At 35.8% G+C, this 25,386-nt stretch overlaps 1 protein-coding gene across 1 annotated transcript in view; it reads right to left on the bottom strand.

The window, feature by feature from the left end:
* Positions 1–25,386, bottom strand: part of DGKB (diacylglycerol kinase beta) — a 332,776-nt gene that overhangs the window by 5,699 nt on the left and 301,691 nt on the right. Inside the window, exons 21-22 of the mRNA XM_058182793.1 lie at positions 9,971–10,091; positions 7,200–7,260 (exon numbers count right to left, since the gene is read on the bottom strand). Of these exons, the coding sequence (XP_058038776.1) occupies positions 7,200–7,260; positions 9,971–10,091 (182 nt within the window). The remainder of the gene's footprint in view (positions 1–7,199; positions 7,261–9,970; positions 10,092–25,386) is intronic.

The following is a 25,386-nucleotide window of genomic DNA, read 5'->3' as shown; positions in this document are numbered from 1 at the left end:
ACAGACTACAGTTTGTGGCTGCATATAGTCCATGATCCAAAAGCACATTTTTATGACTTATAAACTACATAGAGTGGTGGTGTTAAACCCTTTTTTTTCTATTTTTGGGTGCTTTTGAAAGCTTGTGAGATTTTGAAGGACAAAAACTTGTATTGGTTCATTTTAGCTCTGTTAATCTTCATGCCCTATCAGAAATGTATTTAAAAAGTCCTGTTAAAAATTGCAGGGAAAAAATGTTGAAGAAATATTTGAAGTTCTTTAATAATGTAAGGAAGTACACAGTTCTTTGAATTCTGCTTCTTATATCTTGTTTTTTGGTAGGATTTAGAAAACATTATCAATAGAGCAGTTTTAGTTTATTGAACAAACTGTGGCTTAATGTTATCAATGAAGCCAGCCATTAGATTTTTTTTTTTTAACAGAATGAGATCTGAATTGAGCAATGCAGTGACAATGATAGGAAACAGTAAAGGAAAAAATGGTGAGGCACTAAGGCTACCATTTATGGAGAGAATAACCTGTTTCCTTTCATTTGAGTACTAAACAAAATAGGTCACTGAAGGCCAACTCTTTTTTTGGGGGGGGGGCTATCCTAAAGAGTCAGTTATTGCTGTCATTGGAAACACCATTGCTTTGGTTCTTATGGAGGACAAATTGAAAGGAAAGACTTAAAAAAGGCCTAACAACCAACCAAGAAAACAAACAAAATTACAAGAAAAAGATGAGCTTGGAGGCCTATATAAAATACTATCAAGGACATGACCCTGCTGGATAAAGTGTTCACTTTTTGAAGGTGATTTTTGAAGATTGTAAAGACTCAGGAGCTTAAAAGTACAGAGAAACAATAACTGGCGATTGATAATGCATAAAAGCCCATAAAAGCCAACTCTTTTTAAATGATTAAACATAACACTGTCTTTCTCAGTTTTCAGAGCTTTTCTGGAACTTTCTTACTGCTGTCCATGCAGGCAAGCCTAGAAAAACATGGGGTGGCTTTAGTGATTTGAAAAAACTAATTTCATATGCACACCTGCAACTCAGATCTATTAAGTATAAAGCAAGTTAGGAGGATTTGTAAGTTTTTAAATTATACTACCATTCCTGTCATTGTTTACATTCTATTTCTTATAAGAGAGATTCTCCTTGCCAGTGATCCACCACAGAATATCATTAAAAAAATTTAAACAATTTCTTAGCAATATCATTGCACCAACTGAAATTAAATCTAATTAGTTTGGCATTAATTAAGCTTTAATAATATAGTCTAGTATCACCCTTAAATAGTGCGATCCATTTCCCCTTCACATAGGTAAATTGGAAAACATGGTGGTGTCATCATAATTTTTAAACATACTGAGAAAATGACAGAGCTGCAAAATTAAAATAAATGATTAATGACATTTTTTCATGTTTTATACTAATAGGTATTGCTGAGCCTTCAGATTAATAAAGCTGTCAAGATCAGGGTTGTTACAGGATCCAGCACTGAACCAAAATGGAAATTATGTATTCCAGACACCTAAAGATGACACTTTGGAATATTTTAAATTTTAATTAGTAGGTGCAATTATTCTGGCCCCTCCCCCACCTTTAACTACTACAAATTAATTGGCAATTAGTCACAACTAATTCTTTTTTTTAACAGTCTGAACTGGAAAGATAGGTGATTACATCTCAATATAGTTGTCTAAGGTGCAGAAAGCACACATGCAGTAAATTGCATTGTCAATTATGCAAAAAGAAAAGAACCAAAAATGAAAAACGAAACTTGTAAAATAAAACAAAAAATGTGCATAGGTTGACAAAAAAGTGTATGCTGTTTAGTGAAGAGAACTCCAAAATAACACCAACTAAACAATAGAGTGACAAACCTCAAATGTATGCAAATGAGTTATTCACTGCTAAATAAGATTTTTGACTTTAGATAGGAATTATTTGAACACAGCTGGATATATATTCCAATGAGCCTTTTCTTCCTGGAAAACAGTGTAGTCCTACACATGGAGCAGAAAGAAATAGGACATAGCTCTCTACACAAAGTCCTGCTGGGTGCATTGGACCTGATGCATCAAACTATTATGCTTTCAATTAAAATACAAGCTGTTTCAAATAAATGAGTTTAACTAAAGAACTTCCATATAAGTGCTATATGAGTATTCCTGCTTATGCCAAGGACTGAGCTCTTTTCCACTGACATTATCTACCAAGAAAGTCATTCTTCTTTCTCCTTCCACTCTTCATGGAAGTCAATATAAATGACAACAAGAGCTTCTTGAGATTCCTTCCTAGATATTCAAATTTATATTGTAGAATGATGTAACTGTTCTTTGCAATTTGATTTATACCCATAACAGAAAGAAATAATTGTCAATAAATTTGATAAGTCTTGGAAGTCAATCCTTAGTCCTTGCTCCCATAGCACAGTGTTTGTTATGGTTTCATGTCATCCCAAGTCACCAATTCATTATGTTTCCTGCTTCACAGTGTTTGTTTTTTTCTCTGAAGTTACAGTCTTCTTCAATAGGGTGTGAAATTGTTTCCCAGTTAGTAGTGTAGAATGGATTCTGTGACTCTGGCTTCTAGTTATCACTGTTATCCATTGAACTTGTTCTTTTGTCAGATTATTTTTCTTATGTAAAGTTGCTTCCTTGAGGTACTTCCTTTGATTTGATAAATCTTAAATCTCTCTTATAAGAAAAATGTGTATACTTCTTAAATCCTCTGATTTTATTTTAATCCACATGCTAATCCATATGAACATAGGCTCAATTATTTGGAGGCAGTATTTATTTATTTATTTATTTATTTATTTTGTCAAACACAACAGTATATATAAGTATAAGCATGAAATAACCATACAAATTGGATACAATCAAAGAGAACATTAGGACAGGAACAGTAGGCATGCTGGTGCTCTTATGCACGCCCCTTACAGACGTCTTAGGAATGGGGTGAGGTTAATAGTAGATAGTCTTTGATTAAAGCTTTGGGGATTTTGGGAAGAGACCACAGAGTCAGGTAGTACATTCCAGGCATTAACGACTCTGTTACTGAAGTCATATTTTCTACAATCAAGATTGGAGCGGTTCACATTAAGTTTAAGTCTATTGTGTGCTTGTGTATTGTTGCGATTGAAGCTGAAGTAGTCTTCGACAGGAACGACATTGTAGCAGATGATTTTATGAGTTATACTCAGGTCAAGCTGAAGGCGGTGGAGTTCTAAATTTTCTAAACCCAGGATTTCAAGTCTGGTGGCATAAGATATTTTGTTGTGATCAGAGGAGTGGAGAATTCTTCTTGTAAAATATTTCTGGACATACTCAATTGTATTAATGTCCAAAATGATGTGTGGGTTCCAGACAGGCGAGCTGTATTCGAGAATTGATCTAGCAAATGTTTTATATGCTCTGGTTAGTAATGTAATCTTTCTGGAGAAGAAGCTACGCAAGATTAAATTTACAACTCTTAAAGCCTTTTTTGCGATGTAGTTGCAGTGGGCTTTGGCACTAGATCGTTTTATATGTATTTGATATGTATTTGATATGTTTGATATGGTAGTAGTACAAGCCATGATTGCAAATTCCTATCCATTTATCTCCAGTTTTTTTTCTTTTTCTTTTTGGCTCTTATCTTACAAAAGAACTTGCAGTAAAAATCTACAAGATTTCCCATTAAACTCTTGCTAAACCTTATCAGTAAATTTCTGTTGGTGAGCCTGTTTGATCACCCTATAACAGTGATGGTGAACCTTTTGGAACTGAGTGCCCAACAAAAATATGAATGCATGTGTGTGCATGTGTTCACACTGGAACACCAGAAACCCGAAGTGCAGCTGGCTGGCATCTTTATGCCTGTTTTTTGGCTATTTTTGGTCATTTTTAGGCCATTTTTTGAGCCGTTTTCAGCCCATTTTCAGGCTGGTTTTTGGCCTGAAGAATAGCTTGAAAGGGGCCCAAAAGATGGCCTGAAAATGGCCCCAAAATGGCCTGCTTTTTGGCCATTTTGGCCATTTTTTAGGCCTTCAGGTCATTTTCCGGTGCTCTGGCACCCATGAAGACAAGCTGGCAACAGTGCATGTGCCCACAGAGAGGGCTCTGCTTGCCACCTGTGGCATGCATGCCTTAAGTTCGCCATCACGGCCCTATAATGTTGTTCTCTAGAACTTGTTACTTTATATTCTGATGTATTTTCAGCACACTCAGCAATCATTCAGTCATCTAAAAATATTGAAATAGCCTTTGTGAGTGCATATGCTCCCAACCTACAAAACTGATCAAACCAAGTCCCAAAGTCTTATTTTGATCCTGTTAGCTCATAAAACTCTGTTCTGTTCAATAGAATGAAATAAATAGCAACTGGCCAGAGGAGCATTTCTTCAGTAACAACATATTATATAGATAAAAAAAGATAATAGTAAAAAGGATCAATAAAAAGAAAAAAAGATAGGGCAAGATAAGGAAAAGGATAAAGGAAAGGAAAAGGAAAAATAAGAAAACACATAAGAAAAGATAAGAAAAAAGATAAGATTAGACATACGAAAAGATAAGAAAAAAGATAAAAAGAACAAAAGATAAAATATATAAGAAAAATATGAGAAAAGATTAATATTAAAATAAGAAAAATAAGAAAAAGATAAGAAAGTTAAAAAGATAAGAAAAAATAAGAAAAGTTAAGGGAAAGATGAGAAAAAGATAGGAAAGATAAAAAGGATACGGAAAAATAATGAAAGAAAATGAAAATAAGAAAAAGATAAGAAAGGATAAGAAAAAGTTAAGAAAAAGTAAAAAAAGGATAAATAATGATCAGGAAAAAGATAAGACTATGTTATATTGCAAGTTCAGGATTACTGTTACCACTTTACCTGTCATTCTATCCAAAGACTTATAAGAGGCTCTTTCCACTCTTATACTCCCTTTTTTACTATAACAGGACATATATCTACTTCCAGTATCTACTAAATCTCTCAGTGATGCCATTAATATTTGTTGTGAATCATAATTTTTGCCAGAGATGCTTACAATACTGTAGTTGTTTTCTTTTTTCTCTCTAGCTTTTGATGTCCTTGGATAAATGACCACTTTCTTCACAGGTTTGACAACTACCGTTAGTGGACTCCAAAATCCCAGAAAGCCAACTTAACTCCATCTAGGCAACCAATAGTGCTCAAAGGCTAGTATTCACTATTTATCCCTGTTTTTCAATTCTACCACAATTCCTGTGTCTCCACTACTTCTCTTTGTGATCCCTACTTATGGAGAACAGTAACTGTTCTGTTCACCTTAGGCTGATTCAGGCACTTTTAGTTTTCCAAATGAAAACAAAAAAATACCAATTCCATCTACTTCTCTGTCCAGCTTTTATAGCTATCAATTGCTGGGTTGGCTAGTGGGAGGTCTTAAGGGGACAGGGCACCAGCAGCCTAGTTGCTGGCTGTTTTGAGGCTGCTGGTACTCTCATAATTGGACACACTGAATTATCTACTGCTGCCTTTATCTTTTTTGGGGGGAAGGGGGTAGAGTTTATTAATATTCTACTTAAAATTTTATTTAATTATAATTTATGGTTTCTTAGGGAATTCTTTTACACTGACGTATACTAATTGGTTGAAAGATGGCATAGGAAGTACCGTATTTTTCGGAGTATAAAACACACTTTTCCCCCCAAAAAAGAGGGTGAAAATCTGGGTGCGTTTTATAACCCCAATGTAGCCCTGCCCAGCTTCTTAAACAGAGGTTTCAGAGGCTGAAAAAAGCATCAGAAACAGAGCTTAGAAAAAAAGGCCCAAACGGAGCTTTAGAAAAGAAGCCCCAAACAGAGCTTCAGAAAAAAAGCCCCTAAATATAGCTTCAGAAAAGAAGCTACCAAACAGAGCTTCAGAGGTTTTTTTTCTGAAGTTCTGTTTTGGAGGCTTTCAGAGGCAGAAAAGAGTTTTTTCTGAAACAGAGTTTCAGATGCAGGGGGAAAAAAAGCAAAAAAAAAAGCAAGGCACAGAGCTCACAACCAAGGAACCTGTTGCTAAAATTCACCTCTGGGAACAGCTGATTGGGGGTATTCTGGGAGGCCAATCCACCTGCCAATCAGCTTTTTTCTTATTTTCCTTCCCAAAAACTAAGGTGCATCTTATACTCCGGTGCATCCAGTGGTGGGATTCAGTTCGCACCACTTCGGGAGAACCGGTTGTTAACTTTTTGAGCAGTTTGGTGAACTGGTTGTTGGAAGAAATAATTAGGGCAGAGAACCGGTTGTTGAATTATTTGAATCCCACCACTGGGTGCATCTTATACCCCGAAAAATACGGAACATTTAAAACCTATAGTATGATCTTAAAAAAAGCATGCTTTCAGACACAGGTATCCAATTGTTTGCTTGATCCTGTAAATATTGCTCATTCATTTATTTCAGATTCTTCTTCACATTTCATAATCAAAGATATGATTAGCAATTATACGAAAAAGACTTTTTTAGTGATCACACTAAGACTATGGATCTTGCTGTTCAGAAAGTCATCCTTTCATTATGAACCTTTGCCTGGTTGTTGATGTTTTCATGCTAAATTCATTTAACTTGCTTGTCTGAATTTGTAATAACTAGTGTTATTAACTTTTTAAAAAGGTATTTCCAATTATTATATTTTTTAAAAATGTTTGACATTTTGTTATTTTAACCATCTTGTTCTTTCTTGAGTGTTCTTTTTAAAATAAAGGTGGAACATCAATTTGAAATTATCAACACAAAAATGCAGCCATCTGTGGTTGCATTCAGTTTCCTTTTGTGTGAACACTTGGTGACAAACTTGGGTGTAATATGTGAATTGGCTGTAATGGATTTAATCTGATTTCCTACTTCTTCTCTAGAGAGTACATTAGAATAGAGACATCTCCCATCGTCTCTGCATCATGATTACATTTCCTTGATTATTTAATCAAAGCCTGAAATAGTCTTTCAGAACCCTGAATTGTTTGCATAAAATCAGTTAGAAAAGTTGAATGACCAGAAATATTTATTGAGCATTCTTTTATCAAAGTGCAACTGAAAACATTTATGTACTGAATCATACAAAAGGAGGTAATGAATGCAATTGTATATTGTGCTGCATAAATCATTCTTACTGAAATATGCAAGATTTCAGGATCATAGAATAAGCACTAATTTTATTATGTCGATCATCTTATTGCATATACTGAGCAAGACAAACTTACTGTACAAGGTGTTTGCATCCATGGCTCCCCATCAATCTGCATAGGCAGAGATTTGCTAGTCCTAATGCAAGAAAATATAGGAATGCAGAGAAAGTAAATCAAGGACATGTTTTAAATGCTGCATCTGACATGGAAAATAGTACAGTGTAATGTCATAATCACTGTTGAAAAATAAGGCATATACACCTTTGTTAACATATAGTATATATGTGTATTTTTCAATTCCACAATAAATCCATAATTCATTATTTTAAAAAAAAATAAAATACAAGCATGATTGATTTAACAATTTTGGCTCGAGTTACTCTTAGTTAACTTTGCCATATGGTAAATTAGCAATTTGTTTCAACAGGTCTCCAACAGGCATGTTTCCAGGAGATATCTGAGCCAACATATTTGACAAATCATTCACAGAATTAAAGAATCATAGAGTGGGAAAGAACTATTTAAGACACCAAATTCAACCCACTGCTCAATGCAGGATTCCAGATTAAAACATTCCTAAAAATTATATCGGAATTCCTGTTAGAATACAACTAATACAACAGCTCACCACTTCCCATGCAAATTATTCCACTATTGAATTGCTCTTACCATTATACTAATACTCCTAAAATTCTCCTAAAACTTGTCTTCCTATAACTTACATTTATTTCTAAAATAACTTTTACAAAGTAATGCAGTCTACGATGATAGAACACAAGTTCCATGCCTTCCTTCCATGCATCTTTCCAGATACGTGAACAGTCCATATTCCCTTTCAATCATCTTTCTTTTTCAGGCTAAAATTTTCCAATATCTCCCTATATTCAGTCTTCTGATCACTCTCCTTGTCCTTTTCTGAACTGCTTGAAATATAGTGACCTATTTGTAGAGATGTATAGAATGGGATACAATATCCATGATGAGATCTGACCAAAGCAGAATATAATGGAATTATTATTTCTTGGGATTTGGAAACAATTGTTTTCTTGATTCACCCTAACAAGGAGTTATTTTTTTAGCTGATTTTATTCTACTTATTCATATTCAGCTTGTGAGTAACAAAATCCTTTTCACATGTATTAGAATTAAGATAGCTAGCTCACACCACAAAGAAAAGGGAGTCAGGCTATTACCCAAAGCACCTGAGAGTAGGACAAGAAGCAATAGGTAGAAACTAATCAAGGAGAGAAGCAACCTAGAACTAAGGAGAAATTTCCTGACAGAACAATTAATCAGTGGGATAACATGCCTTCAGAAGTTGTGAATGCTCCAATACTGAGAGTTTTTAAGAAGTTATTGAATAAGCATTTGTCTGAAGTGGTGTAGGATTTCTTGCCTAAGCATGGGGTTGGACTAGAAGACTTCCAAAGTCCCTTCCAACTCCGTTATTCTCTTCTGTTCTGTATGCATGAAATATATTAAATGGAGCACTTTGTATTTGATTATATTAATTTCAGCCTATTTCCCCAACTTACTGAAATATTTTTGAATTTTTAGTATTAGTATTAACTATCCTAATCAGGCTTGTCTGTGCAAATCAAATCCATTCATTCATTTAATCCATTTTTTATTAGATTTATTGAGAAAATCTGGGAGTGTACAAAGCCAAGCAGTGACTCTTCTGGTACCCATCTTGATGCCATTCTCCATCAGGATTCCTGCTGTGGATTTTTAGACATGCCTTATGTACCATATTTAACTATCAAATCTTAAATGGTCAGACTTCATTGAAATCTAGGCATATATCACAGCATCCCAACAATCTTGTTTTTGTTGTTAGTTGCGAAGTCGCTCTGAGATATATATTACAAATTATGTTGTGGAGTTTAAAGTGATTTTGCTTTTTCTTATTATCTATTACTTTTTTGCCATCTTTAGAGCAGTTACTGTACATTATTTTCTTTTATTTTTCTTTTAAACATATTGGAAGTTGTATTGTGTTTTTCTTTGCATTTCTGTTAATTTAACACCATTCAGATTTAAGTTTTCTGCTATTACTTAAACAAACTATAAATACTTGTATCACTTTTCTTTGGTGACTTGTGCAACTTTTTATTTTTCTATTTTCATTAAACTTTTTCTGCATTCATACTTCCTGTTCTAATGTCCTCCATTTGTTTTTGTTTTTTGTTTTACTCACTGGAACTGTTTAATACTTTTTTCTTTTTATATATTTGCACCTATCTTGTGTTTCTTTTCCCACTAGCTTTTTCTGCCTTGTATCTTATTTATCCTTAGTTCTCAGCTATTGAATTATTCTATCGAATAATTTTATTATTGAATTATTCAATTAATAGGATGAATACAATACACTGACCTGTCAAAACTAACCTATTATGTGAAGATAACTAATACATGCTGATCTTACAAACACAGAGAAGTTACTTCTCAAAAATTCAATGGTTGTCATATTTTGTGTCATTTTTATTGTAATATTTTGTGAATAGAGTGCCAGACAACTGATTTGACAAAAGAACATGAGCAAGACAGGTTGTATCTGGTCAAAAAGCTATCCCAGAGTGGTGTTTCGTCCAACCTGAAGTATTTAAGAGATAATTCCATGGTTGCTTCCATTTAGTAGTAAATTATATATTACTTCTGAATTAACCACTGAGAGTGTCTTCCATTTTCTTAAAACCTTATTTAAAAACATCTAAGCTATTAAGTATGATTCTGAGTTGTATTACTGTATTACTTATAGTTGGTAATGCCAAATTATATCTGTTCTGGTTTTTGGTTGATAAAGGCAAAGGAATTTTTTTTTCATTGGAAAAATTGGTTCTTACCTAATGACAACAGAAGAACACTGAGAAAGACGTCTTCCTGCACTTTTCAGTCCAGTATATATTTGTCCCATTTCCATGGCTCCTTCCAGGCCAACCACTTCTACCAATTGATCACTTAGGTCTGAAAACAAAATGCACAGTTCTACTGAAAACTGTGGAGGAAGCATGAAGTTAATGCAAACAGCATCCTTTTGTCTTATTCTCTCACTCTTCTCAATAAATATATACAGAAATGAACTAGAAACTAATAAATAGTTCTTGCCAAAATATTACCATTTCTGAGTAACAGCATCTTTGAGAATATATTGGAATGAGGAGAATTTGGAATGTTAGAAGTAAAACTGATTTCAACGAAGCTATTTTCTTGGGTCATCATAAAAAAAAAACACTACAATTTTTGCATTGCTACCTTTCCACAAATATAATCACAATAAGCAAAGCATGTGTTCAGACTACACAAAAAATAAAGTCGAAGCATTAAGGTTTAAAAAGTCACCTGCACTGGAAAAAAAAACATTTTTATGTGAAGCTGAGAATGAGCATGTTCCCTGTTCAGTTCAGAGTTAAGACAGACTGCCAACTGTCTTAACTCTGAACTATTGTTCCTTTAGTTTCCTACTATGTCATGACTGAAAACAGAGATTTGATATCCATTTATTAATCAAAATTTCAAATCAGAACCAAGCCATTACAGATATGGTTAATAGATGGATTTTAAATAATTCTCAGTGTAAATGTAATGGGAATGTAATAAGCGTTGTGTTCTAAGTTAAGTACATTATATCAGGGAAGGGCGATATATCACTCTCTGTTCATCCATTCATTGAAAATACCTTATTATACTTGGATTAACAAGGCATCCTGCATAAGAAGTACCTACCCAAGAAACTGGAACATGCCATTGTAGTAAAATCCTATTCATGCTTATTTAAAAGGAAGTGTCACTGAATTTATAGGTAAATTGCATATCCAAGTATCTCTATTAAGGATTACATCCCACGGTTTTCAGTTTCTTTAGAAAGATAGCTTTAATATAAAGTTTTAAAATTTTATTTGTAATTACTGAGAAATAAATTACACTAAGTTAAGTGAGACTTACTGTTATGTAACGTCTTATAAGATTGGAGCATTAGACTGAAATCTTATATTATTTCTGAGAAACTATTTTGGCATGATTTATTAAATTAAGACTAACCAACCACATATTAGAACGACATGAATTCAGGCTGTGGTTAAACTGATGCATAAACTCAGATATATGATCACCAAATCTTAAAAAGTAGTAACTTAAAATATATACACACACATACACTCACTTTTTGTTACTCTACTTTTGCTTAAACTTGTTGCCAAGAACAGATGGATAACGAACAAAAACATTTTATTTCATGTTCATAACTAGTTTTTTGCTTAAAATTCATGTTTCATATATTTATTGTTAATACAAATTTTCTTAGAAAATACTTTCCAAACTATATAAAAATAATCATACTTGTTACTAATCTATAATCATCTTTATGATTTAGTATAGAAAAAAACTGATACAAGAAGTGGAAATCCAAATATACTTTTTAAAATAAATGAAAAAATCTTCATTTCATAGATTAAATCTCTGCAAGTGACTGCAAGAAGAAGTCATCTGGATCGAATATACTAGTCCTCGTTGGGGGTAGCACTCCTCCTAAAGTTGTGTGTCTGAAATACCAGGGGTCCTTCTGCACTTGCTAGACCTGCTGTAAATCTTTGCTCACTTTTATGGTGCCCCAAATTATGTTGTTTCTGAAACAGGATGCATTGGCATCCTTCTAATCTCATCAATGAATGGATGGATAACTGCTTTATCTTACTAGGGGCTGCTTTTGAAACTATAATTGGTCTAAATGCAGTTGCCTACTTGCTGATGGATTGTTCCCAGTTTAGCAGAGAAATATATATTCTATGGCTACTGCATCATAGTAGGCATAGTAGGTAAATTCAAAATTACAATTATTTAATTCAATTCAAAATTTTGGTCATTATCTATAAAGTCTTTATTTCCTGTGGTACACATATTCTCTAAATAGAGTCTTCATGTTCTTTGTATTTTTCCTGGGAATATGCGTCTGATTCCTACCACCAATATTATCCAGTTAGGTAATGAAAATTTGCAAGTGAACAACCAAGCTCAGAGAGCACCAAGTACTCCACAGTCCTACTCTTCCAGATAGTTCAAGGTATGGTCATATGGAGACTATTTCTAGAACACTCTCTCTCTGAGGATAGGATGGCATCCTCCTTGCTTTTATTCATGAAATGTTTCAAGGCCATTCTTTTTCAATGGGTCTTTAGAGAATACATTGGTAATTAATGCTACCTATATCTCTGATGGTTATGTAATTCTAGGAATTCATTATATAATTTTATTTATTTATTATTTTCTTACTGCTTTTTCAATTGCAGATAGGTAATAAACACGTAAATAACATGACATAACAAATATAAAAAAACAAAAACATTATATTTTATCAAAAAGTACTGATAATCATCATGATAAGCAGTTGAACTCTCAGTAACAATTGATCATTTACTGTAGGGTGGGAACTCACCATTCTATGATGTTGTTTAGTTAGGCTGGAGAATATTGGTCACATTTTATTTTTCTGAATAAATGACCACAACAGTTATTGCTTGAGCATCTTTTATAGAGGTTCTCATTTGCAGAGGGAAGAATCAGAGATGCTTTCATTTAAGAAAGAATTATTTAGCTTCATTGCAATAAACATTCATTCCATTTATTTATTTATTTATTTATTTATTTATTTATTTATTTATTTATTTATTTATTTAATTTTTCCGTCAGACATGTATTTTATGACAGATACAAATGTAAAACATAATTATAAATATATGAAAAGGATACGAATAAAAGAAAACATTAGGATAGGGATGGTAGGCATACTGGTATGCTTATGCACGCCCCTTACAGACCTCTTAGGAATGGGGTAAGGTCTACAGTAGACAGTCTAAGTTAAAGTTTTGAGGATTTGGGGAAGAAACCAGAGTGCATTCCAGGCATTGACAACTCTGTTACTGAAGTCTAGTACTGAAGTCTAGTACTGAAGTCTAGTTACTGAAGTATTTTTTGCAGTCTAGTTTGGATTGGTTTACCATGAGTTTGTATCTATTGTGTGTTCTTGTATTGTTTTGGTTGAAGCTGAAGTATTTATTGGCTGGTAGAATATTGTAGCAGATGATTTTAGGTACTATGCTTAGGTCAGACCGAAGACTGTGAAGTTCTAAGTTGTCTATACAGTATATCATTGAATATGCCAACTACTACTTTTCCTAATGAATTACAATGATATGGCGTTATCCTTATCAGTCATCTTTTAAAAACCTTTACAGCAGAGAAATTTGTAAGTAGACCAAACTCTATCCAGTAATGAAAATTGGGCTTGTGTGCCCCTACTTTGTGACTATCCACAGACCACTTTCCTAATGAAACTGGCTTTGCTGAAATTATTTTATTGTTACAACTCACTCTAGCAGAAGTTGCTTTTGAAGTTCAAATGAAATATATGACTATCAGATAATATTGTGCTTTATAAAAATATCCCCTGCCCCCTACAGCTCTTAACTTACAGTAGTTGGTTTAATATCTAAATTTCAACCATCAGATTCTTTAGCAATCTAAAGCTATCTTCAAATCTTGTTAGATTTATTGTTGACATCTTTGACCACTTTGATGTCCATTCTCTGCTTCTAATAAGTGGGTTTCATAAAAAAGATATGGGAAATAAATGGCATAAATAAACAGCTGGCACAACCCTGCATATAAAATATTAATCTAGATCTGATTAATGAGGAATTGAAACGACCATTTTCTTAGAATTGCCCTGCCCAATTTTTCCACATATGTAAGACTCATTTCCTTCCTTCCTTCCTTCCTTCCTTCCTTCCTTCCTTCCTTCCTTCCTTCCTTCCTTCCTTCCTTCCTTCCTTTCTACATTTTTGTATAAATAACATCATTGGTAAAGTGTGATAACAACAATTCAGTCCAGACACTTTTATACCTACCCTCCATTATGATTTTCTATGTCCTCAGATTCTTGACAGTCTGTTGGCTCTACATTGAAGCTTGTTCATGACATGAAACCTTTCCCTTGTTTTCTGTGTGAATGACCTATCAGGGACCATGTGGGAATGTTTGCATAGCACCATGCTGCTCTGCCCTCTTCCACGAGCCAAAGTACTTCACACATCTCTTCAGATTAGTGTTATGGATAAACAAAGCTGCTCCCACAGTGATTGCTGAAGTCAGCCACTTGCAAATAGCATGTAAAGGGGCACCTGACCCTTTGCCCTTATTCCTAAAATGTATCTACAGCTGGGCGGAGAGAAAAATAAAGTCACCATGAGGATTTTTCTTTCATTTCTCCTGCTTGGACTGTTTGAGCAATTAAAAAGACAAAGTGAAATCTACATAACCCTTTGTTTGTCTTTGCAGTGCTCCATTCTTATTGTATACTCAAGATAGTGATAAAATATTTAAGAAACCCAAGAGCTTTTTAGAAGTCTATGATGAAAAGCATTATTGGACCAATGCACCCTTAAATAGAATACTACATTTAAATATTTTTTTTACAAATATAAATCAAAGAAAATAAACAAGGGCAGAGGTGAAAAGGAACCTAGTAGTACTATGATTAGAAATAGTGATTTATACATGGAGGATTGTTCCTCTATAATGGACCTGTTTTGTAAATACTCAATTCATCTTAGCTATATATAAGTATTGCAGACCTGGCAAGAGATTGAAAGTCTCTATTAGAATTTAGGGTTATTGCACTTAGTCAAATACATTTACATAAAAAATATCATTGGTTGGTAGTAAATCTTCCCTCTTGGCAGTTTGTCTTTGGAGTGATGAGGATACATGACTCCTAAATGTAATTAAAACTTAGTAATCATTACGCTGGGGAAAGTTTGCGTTCCAGCTACAAAATATAGAATAGGGAATTTGAGATCTGGCTTTCAGAGAATCCTTGGAAATACATTGGAATAAGTGATCTGCAATATGTCCTAATCACTTATGTCTGTTTGGAATGTTTTATTTATTTATTTTAGATCACTACCACCACCACTTCAGTAACACAGTTTTGCAATCTGCAGGAAGACAGAACTGTACAATATACAGAGACAGGAACTGTTTTTAACTGCTTTGGGTGCCAAAGACATGCTTAATGTCAGGGTTTTGTATGCTCTTATGTGAACTATCACTATCAGTAATAAATATACACATATCATGCTTGTGTTTAAAAATAAATGATCAACTAATATTGGTATCTATTATATGCTTAGTTGGTTGCATTTTAAGATGATGATTATGATGATCTTTTATTTATTAAAAATGAAACTCAGTCAACTGAACATTTAAAAATGTATCACAAATATTATTGACTGGTGCTGATGGTTAATATGGGTTGCTGCCAGAGTCCTAGGTATTAACCAAGTACCTTCTTAAGATGTACAATGTTCCAAGTAGCATAGATTTTTGCAATTCTGCTGATGTTATTGCAGGAAGCTGCAATTTGTTGATGTATCTTATAAAATTCTTGAACATGATACCAAGTGCCCGATGACAATGGGTATCACTATTACATGTTTCATCGATAGCTGTGTAGTTTCGATGGCCAGAACGCAATATTTCATGATTTTTTCCAGTTCTTTTTTTTTTCAACTCTGGCATCTCCTGGTACTGCGATGTCAATAAATTGTACATTTTGGTTTTGACAACTGTGATATCTGGCGTGTTGTGTTCCAAATGACGATCCATCTGTATTCGAAAGTCCCACAAGCTCTTCACCTTCTCATTTTCTATAAGTTTTTCCACTTTATGTTTCCATGACTTTTTGGATATTTTTTACATAATGACCAGTGGATTAATTTAGCAACTCGGTTGTGTCTAGCTTTGTAATCAGATTGTGCGATTTTGCTGCAATTTCCTATTAAATGTTTATTTTATTTATTTATGTATTTTGTCACAACAATATATATAAGCATCACATAAAAAGATTATATAGTATATAAACATATATATGAGGCTATGTAAAGAAGTATAAGCATATATATATATATATATATATATATATATATATATATATATATATATATATATATATATATATATATATATATATGTTTTCTGAGGTTTTCACGGGTGTTTGTATGTAGGTCTTTGGTTATTTGGGTTTTCTCCCGCGTAAAATTGGAAGTGTCTTGGCGATGTTTCAACGAAGTCTCATTCGTCATCTTCAGGCTTCAGCTTCGTGCTTCTGGGAGCAATGTGTGATTGCAGCTGTTTCTTCCTTTTTAACTGCTAGTGGGGGTTTGAACTGATTGGGTGGAAGCTTGGCTGTGCTCTGATTGGATGTTTTTTTGTGTGTGTGCTCTGATTGGCTGGGGGTGTGTCATATCCCTCTTCACCCAAGTGCCAATCAAAGAAGCCTTGACAACTATCCAAAACAAATATAACCCCCCCAAGCACATCCTAGATCTGACCAACCACTGCCTATCCAACACATACTTCATCTATAATGGACAAAAATACAAACAAATAGAAGGAGCACCCATGGGATCACCCCTCTCACCTGTCATTGCCAACCTCTACATGGAACACTTTGAAACCCAAGCTCTAGAAAAATCTGATCATAAACCCAAACTCTGGCTCAGATACGTAGACGACACCTTCATAATCTGGCCACACAGGAAAGAAAAACTTGACAACTTCCTCACACACCTCAATAGCCTACACCCCAAAATACAGTTCACCATGGAAACAGAAGCTAACAACCAACTTCCCTTCCTAGATGTCTTAATCTACAGGAAACCCAATGGCTCCCTAGGACACACCATCTACCAGAAGAAAACACACACAAACCGCTATCTGCACACACTCTCATACCAGCACAGATCAACTCTGTAGCCAAGACACTCATTTCCAGAACAAAACGCTTAGCTGACGAACAACACCTAAAAACCGAACTACACACTCTCACTAACGTACTAACATCCAATGGATTCCAGAGAAATAAGATTACCAAACTAATCCAAAAAGAACCTCCCACTAAAATCCAAGACAGAGAACAAGAAAACGGCACAGCCCTCCTACCATATATAAAAGGCACCACAGACAGAATTAGCAAGATCCTCCACAAACACAACATCAAGACAGCATTCTGCACAAACAGAAAAATATCCACCATCCTAAGAAACCCCAAAGACAAAATTGAATTAGAAAATCAAGGAGTATATGAAATCCCATGCACCGCCTGCCCCACCACATACATTGGACAAACCAACAGAAGAATAAGTGCATGCATTGAAGAACACAAGAACTCAGTCAAAAAAGAGGAACCAACTTCTTCCCTGGTCCAACACCTCAAAGCCACAGGGCATGATATTGACTTTAAAAAGACCAGAACTATCGCCAAAACTGAACACTTTAACAACAGAATAATCAGAGAAGCCATCGATATAGAAAAACTCCCACACAGCATGAACAAACAAGATGATACCTCCCGCCTACCAGCCATTTGGAAACCTGCCCTTATTGACAAACGAGTCCCTAACATGAGGAATGACACCAGACCCACACTTACGAGGTCCACACAGGATGTCACCACCACACATCCACCCAGAAAGCAGACCCAAACCCACACTGATCATGAAGCACGACCAAGGACCAGAAGCCAGACCACAGCTGCAACATTAGCCATTTCAAACCCCTCCAATCCATACATGCAGCAGACTGACACCCACTATGAACATGTAGCATGACCACGACCATGAAGCCAAACAAAAGCAACGCAGCTCACCAGCTCAAATCCCCCTGCAACTCAGACTAATCTGAGCACAACCAAGCCCCCACCCAAACAGGACACACACCCAGCCAATCAGAGCACAAAAAAACCCCATCCAATCAGAGCACAGCCAAGCTCCCACCCAATCAGTTCAAACCCCCACTAGCAGTTAAAAGGAAGAAACAGCTGCGATCACACATTGCTCCTAGAAGCACGGTTGAAGCCTGAAGATGACGAATGAGACTTGTCGAAGCGTCATAAGACACTTCCAATTTTATGCGGAGAAAACCCGAATAACCAAAGACCTACACACACACACACATATATATATATATATATATATATATATATATATATATATATATATATATATATATATATATATATATATATATGTCTTTGGTTGTTCGGGTTTTCTCCCGTGTAAAATTGGAAGTGTCTTGGCGTGCACTTATTCTTCTGTTGGTTTGTCCAATGTATGTGGTGGGGCAGGCGGTGCATGGGATTTCATATACTCCTTGATTTTCTAACTCAATTTTGTCTTTGGGGTTTCTTAGGATGGTGGATATTTTTCTGTTTATGCAGAATGCTGTCTTGATGTTGTGTGTGTGGAGGATCTTGCTGATTCTGTCTGTGGTGCCTTTTATATATGGGAGGAGGGCTGTGCCGTTTTCTTGTTCTCTGTCTTGGATTTTAGTGGGGGGTTCTTTTTGGATTAGCTTGGTAATCTTATTTGTTTGGAATCCATTTGTTTGGAATCCTAACGTACTAACATCCAATGGATTAATATTGATTTCAAGTAGGAAAACTCTATAGTAGTCTTCAGCAGTTATACAGGTTGAGAATAGATTTTGCCAGTCCAGAGATGAGAGATCGTTGTTTATAAGGTCATAGTTGGTTTTTTTGAAGTTCTAGTTAGGAATACTATTGTTATGACGATTTGTGTAAGGGCGTATATTGAGACGAAAGTCAATCATGCAGTGGTCGCTGTTGGAAAAAGGTTTTTTAATTTGTAGTCCATAAATTGAGTTTGTGTTGTTGCAGAAGATGAGGTCAAGGCAATTGTTGAGTCTTGTATTGTTAGTTACAAGTTGTTCAAGACCTAGGTTTGTAACAGTGTTGTATAGTGTAGTATGGATTGGATCAGTTGTACATTCATTAGTTATCCAGTTAATAAGTGATAGATTTAGGTCACCCAGGAAGATGAGAGGATATGGGCAAGAGGTAGCCCATGTTAGCAGTGAGGTTAACATATTTGCATGGGTAATGTCATAGTCAGGGGCTCTGTAGCATAGTAAGAATCGAAGTGTGGTGTTAAGGGATAGGTCGCATACAATAGTTTCAGGAAGATAAAGTTTATGTGCAACTTGAATGTTTTTTAGATTCAGTGACTTTTTGTAAAAAATAGCCACTCCACCATCTCTTCAAGTTTCACGATCTGATTGATAAACTTGATATTCTTTGTTTGAAACAATGGAGTCAGGGAGGGATGAGTTCAGCCATGTTTCACAAACAAATATAATATCAAATGTACCACTGTTTAACAAGAGGATAAATTCAGGTAATTTGTTAACAATGCTTCTTGCATTTATCAATTTGCATTTAAGATCTGTAGTGATTGGTGTTGAAGAGGTAAGGGGCATGCATACCTAGTTTTGGATGTTAGTTGGTTGAGGGATATGTATAACAGGTGGTTGTATAGGTGGTTGGATGGGTGGATGGATGTTTTGGGTGGTGAGTGTTTGGATGTTGGGTACTTGATTGTTTATTGAGATGGTTGATTGGATGGTTGGTTGGATGGCTGTTTGGATGGAGGTTGAGTGATGGGTACTTTTTTTTTTTTTTGAATTTATATCCCGCCCTTCTCCGAAGACTCAGGGTGGCTTACAATGTGTTAAGCAATAGTCTTCATCCATTTGTATATTATATACAAAGTCAACTTAATTGCCCCCGACAATCTGGGTCCTCATTTTACCTATCTTATAAAGGATGGAAGGCTGAGTCAACCTTGGGCCTGGTGGGACTTGAACTTGCAGTAATTGCAAGCAGCTGTGTTAATAACAGACAGACTTAGTCTGTTGAGCCACCAGAGGCCCTTAGGGTACTTGATTGAACATTGGGATGGCTAGTTGGATGTTTTGGGTGATGGAGGGTTTAGTGGTGATTTTTTGATTGTAGGTTTTATTTTTTATGCAAGCAGCATGGTAGTCAATGTATAGGTTGGATTCACCATTGTCTTGTCTTCATTTAAGTTCTGTGTGGAGTTCATGAGAATATATCCATTGCAGAAAAGAAAGATCAGGATGTGATCTAAGTTTACTGTAGGCAGGGTTGGTTTTAGCAATTGAGTTTATAGTATAAATGAACTTACGTTTGCTGTCCTCATTTATGCATATGACTCTACAGAATCTTGGTGCTATTGATCCATCACTGTTTTTATATTCTGGTCCATCTCTGGAGACTGCAATTATTTCATTTGGGGAGATGTTGATGATTTATAATTTCCAATGATGTTGTGAACCAGTGATAACTGGTTCGTTAGTGTTTTCTAATCCAAATAATATTGCATTTTTTATTTTTTGTCCTCTCTCCATGGCATCTCTAATTAGTTAGTTAGTAGTTATTTGTTGTCTAGGTTGTGTTGTAGTTATTTGTTGTCTAAGTTGTGTTGTAGGTTGTGTCTTATGTAATGTTAGATGGGTTGGGAAGAGATTTAGATCAGTGGAGTTTTCATTTCTTTGTGTTGTAATTTGTTTTACCAGATTTATTTTTATTTTATTTATTTATTTTGTCACAACAATATATGTAGGTATCATACAAAAAAGATTATATAGTATATAAATACATATATGAGTAAATATTAGGAGGTATAAGAAGAAAAGAAAAACATAGGACAGGAACGGTAGTCACGTTTGTGCGCTTATGCACGCTCCTTATGGTCCTCTGAGGAATGGGATGAGGTCAATAGTAGAAAGTTTTTGGTTAAAGCTTTTAGGATTATGAGAAGAGACCACAGAGTCAGGTAAAGTATTCCAAGCACTGATGATTCTGTTACAGAAGTCATATTTTCTGCAATCTAGAATAGAATAGAATTTTTTTATTTTTTTATTGGCCATGTGTGATTGGACACACAAGGAATTTGTCTTGGTGCATATGCTCTCAGTGTACATAAAAGAAAAAAGATTAAAGCGGTTGACATTAAGTTTAAATCTATTCGTTTTAAATACTAGATTTAATATTAAATTTAGTATTATTGCAATTAAAGCTGAAGTAGTCTTTAACAGGAAGGACATTACAATAGATGATTCTGTGAATTAAACTTAGGTCTTGTCGAAGGCGACGGAGTTCCAAGTTTTCTAAGCCTAGAATTTCAAGTCTGGTGGGATAAGGTATTTTATTGTTTTCAGAGGAATGGAGAACTCTTCTTGTAAAATATTTTTGGACACGTTCAATTGTATTGATGTCAGATTTGTGAAACTTTGTTTAATAACTGTTAGAATTTTTTTTTCTAAGTTTTGTTCAATAGCCAGTATTCTTTTTTCTAAGTTTTATTTATTTATTTATTTTATTTTGTCACAACAGTATACATAAACAATTGTCATAGATAAAACAACATGTATTGAAGAAAATATATAAGTAAAAAATATGCATCAATAATATTAATTTGATATAATGAAGGGAACAATAAGACAGGAACGGTAGGCACTATTGTGCTCTTATGCACGCCCCTTATAGTCCTCTTAGGAATGGGGTGAGGTCAATAGTAGACAGTTTTTGGTTGAAGATTTTGGGATTTTGAGTAGAGACTATGGAGTCAGGTAGTGAGTTCCAAGCATTAACAACTCTGTTACAGAAGTCATATTTTCTGCAATCAAGTTTGAAGCGGTTGACATTTAGCTTGAATCTATTTTTTGCTCTTGTAATATTGCGATTGAAGCTGAAGTAGTCTTTTATAGGAAGGATATTGCTATAGATGATTTTGTGTGTTAAACACAGGTCATGTCGGAGTCGACGGAGTTATAAGTTTTCTAATCCCAGGATTTCAAGTCTGTTGGTATAAGTTATTTTGTTGTTTTCGGAGGAGTGAAGAACTCTTCTAGTGAAATATTTCTGGACTCGTTCTATTGTATTTATGTCAGAGATGAGGTATGGGTTCCAGACAGATGAGCTGTATTCAAGAATAGGTCTGGCAAATGTTTTGTATGCTCTGGTTAGTAGTGTAGAGTTTTTAGAAAAGAAAATGCGTAGAATTAGGTTTACAACTCTTAGGGCCTTTTTTGCTATGTAGTTGCAGTGGGCTTTGGCATTAAGGTCATTTGATATGAAAACTCCAAGATCTTTGACAGGGTGGGGGTCATCAGTTAGGTAATGTCCATTAAGTTTGTACTTGAAGTTAGGGTTCTTTTTTCCAATATGTAAGACTGAGCATTTGCTGGTTGAGATATTTATAATAATATCTCATAATATTATATTATATTATTATATAATATATTATTATTATTATTATTATTATTATTATTATTATTATTATTATTATTATTATTATTATTATTATTATTATTATTATTATTATTATTATTATTATTATTATTATTATTATTATTATATTTTTATTTTATTTTTATTTATCAAATTTATATACCGCACCATCTCCCGGAGGACTCAGGGCGGTTCACGGGCATATTAAAAACAATATAATAAATAAACATTAAAACCCAGTTAAAACTAAATATTATCATGGCCTGATCACTAAAACAGTAAAAACCGGTAAAACCCCCATTAAAATTTAGCTAAAACATTTTATTCTTAGGCTAGCCCTGCACGCTGAAATAATAGAGTCTTCAGTTCACATCTGAAGGTCCGGAGGTCGGGGAGTTGTCGTAATCCCGGAGGAAGCTCGTTCCACAGGGCTGGTGCCGCCACAGAGAAGGCCCTCCCCCTGGGGGTCGCCAACCTACATTGTTTGGTCGACGGCACCCTGGGGAGGCCCACTCTGTGGGAGCGCACAGGTCGTTGGGAGGCAATCGGCGGCAGAAGGTGGTCTCGAAGGTAACCCGGTCCTAAGCCATGGAGCGCTTTAAAGGTGGTAACCAAAACCTTGAATTGCACCCGGAAGACTACCGGTAGCCAGTGTAGGCCGCGCAGGATAGGTGTTATATGGGAGCAGCACGGTACTCCCTCTATCACCCGCGCGGCCGCGTTCTGGACTAACTGGAGCCTCTGGGTGCTCTTCAAGGGGAGCCCCATGTAGAGAGCATTGCAATAGTCCAGGCGGGAAGTGACGAGGGCATGAGTGACCGTGCGTAAGGCGTCCCGGTCAAGGAAGGGGCGCAACTGGCGGATCAGGTGAACCTGATAAAAAGCTCCCCTGGTGACGGCTGTCAAATGATCCTCTAACGGCTTCATTGGGGTGGTTCGGGGTGGAAATGTACAGTTGAGTATCATCAGCGTACAGATGATAATCCACCCCGAAACCACGGATAACCTCACCCAGCGGCTTCATATAGATGTTGAACAGGAGAGGTGAGAGAACAGACCCCTGAGGCACCCCACAAGTGAGGCACCTTGGGTTCGACCTCTGCCCCCCTGCCAACACCATCTGCAAGCGGTCAGAGAGGTAGGAGGAGAACCACCGATAAACTGTGCCTCCCACTCCCAATCCCCCCAACTGTTGCAGCAGGATACCATGGTTGATGGTATCAAAAGCCGCCGAGAGATCTAATAGAACCAGGACAGAGGAACAACCCCTGTCCCGGGCTCTCCAGAGGTCATCCACCAATGCGAACAAAGCCGTCTCGGTGCTGTAACCGGGTCTGAAACCGGACTGGAATGGTCCAGATAGACAGTTTCCTCCAGGTGTTGAGGAAGCTGATTTGCCACCACACTCTCAACAACCTTCGCTAAAAAGCGAAGGTTGGAGACTGGACGATAGTTCGCTAAAAGAGCCGGGTCCAGGGAGGGCTTCTTGAGGAGGGGCCTCACCACCGCCTCTTTCAAAGCGGCGGGGAAGACACCCTCCAACAAAAAAGCATTGGTAACTTCCTGGAGCCAGCCTCGTGTAACCTCCCGAGTGGCCAGCACCATCCAGGAGGGACACGGGTCCAATAAACATGTGGTGGAGTTCAACCTACCCAACAACCTGTCCATGTCCTCAGGAGTCACAGGATCGAATTAATATTATATATTAATATATATTAATATATTAATATATATTATATTATTATTATTATTATTATTATTATTATTATTATTATTATTATTATTATTATTATTATTATTATTATATATATTATTATTATTATTATTATTATTATTATTATTATTATTATTATTATTATATAATATTATGATAATAATAGCAGCTATTTGTTCAATAGCTGCTATTATTCTTGTTTCTAAGTTTTTATCAGCGTCAATGGTTGATCTGTTGGATTTTTTGGCTGGCATAATGATATTTTTTGAATTTTTATGTAGTTAGTATTGAAACAGTATCTTTCTTATTACTTCTATTTTATTTCTCACTCTTTTCAATTTCAATATTGAAGAAATATCTCTCATTTAATTAATCTTCCTCAATTTCTATCTCTTCCTCTTTCACTTTCTCTGGTATTAAGTTTAGAGTTATGATACTGGAGGTTGCAGAGAAGGAAGTGATGGGAGAATGGAGGTGGGCAAAAGCAGCAGGTTCGACAATTGTGGATGTTGAACTAGCCTTGGCAATCACTATGTTAATGGTGAAGATTCGGTGGGAAATTCAAAATGATGAAACTGGGCAGTTGAAGTCCTTTAAGTACGGGATGATGGAGGCGGGTGGGATGCGGTGGGGATGGTGCTATACCTCCTTAGCAACTCACCCGGTCCTGGCGATCCGCTAAGTCCTGGGGATTTAGTCCTGGCGATTCCGGTCCTGGTGATCCAACTTGAAATTCTTGACTGGAGTTCCTCCAATGGCGTGGAAAGGCGCAGTGGAGTCCTTGGCGGCAGACTCAGGCGGACTCAGTGGTGGGAATCTCCAGTAGCAAGTTTCAGGGAAGCCTCTGCTTCGGCGGCTTTAGCAGCGATGGCTGCCTCGCTGGAGTGTTCCCGTCGGTGGGAGAGGAAGCCACAGCGGTTGACTCGGCGGTCTCAGCAGCGAGGTCTTCCTTCGTGGCAGTTTTTAATGGAGGGGGTTTTAATGAAGTTTTGAGCTTCTCCCCTCGGTGATAATAGCTGTGGTGGGGTGCCCTCCTCACAACCGGTCGGTCTTTTACAGAGAGCTTTCCACCAGTGCAGCTTTGTTGGTGGCCATCTTGACCGGAAGAAGATGTGAAATGTGAAACAGTTGTGGCTTTTTATCTGCAAAGTTGGCAGTTTGGATTGTCAGTGGATTTTTGTATCTTTGCTTTCATGGCATTAGTTTGTAGTGCTTGTTCTTGAGCACCGAGTATTAAATCTTCCATTTCTTTCTTGATGGTTCCCATCTTAAGCCATGCCATATAAAGTTGTCATTTATTATTATTATTATTGTTGTTGTTGTTGTTGTTTTAAATATTAAGTAACTAAACTGGCTTTGGGAAACCTGTAGATCTCTAGATA

This window comes from Ahaetulla prasina, chromosome 4, assembly GCF_028640845.1.
Source record: "Ahaetulla prasina isolate Xishuangbanna chromosome 4, ASM2864084v1, whole genome shotgun sequence".
NCBI lineage: Eukaryota > Metazoa > Chordata > Lepidosauria > Squamata > Colubridae > Ahaetulla > Ahaetulla prasina.
The sequence above is the reverse complement of the archived record's forward strand: the minus strand, read 5'-3'. Positions and strand labels throughout refer to the sequence as shown.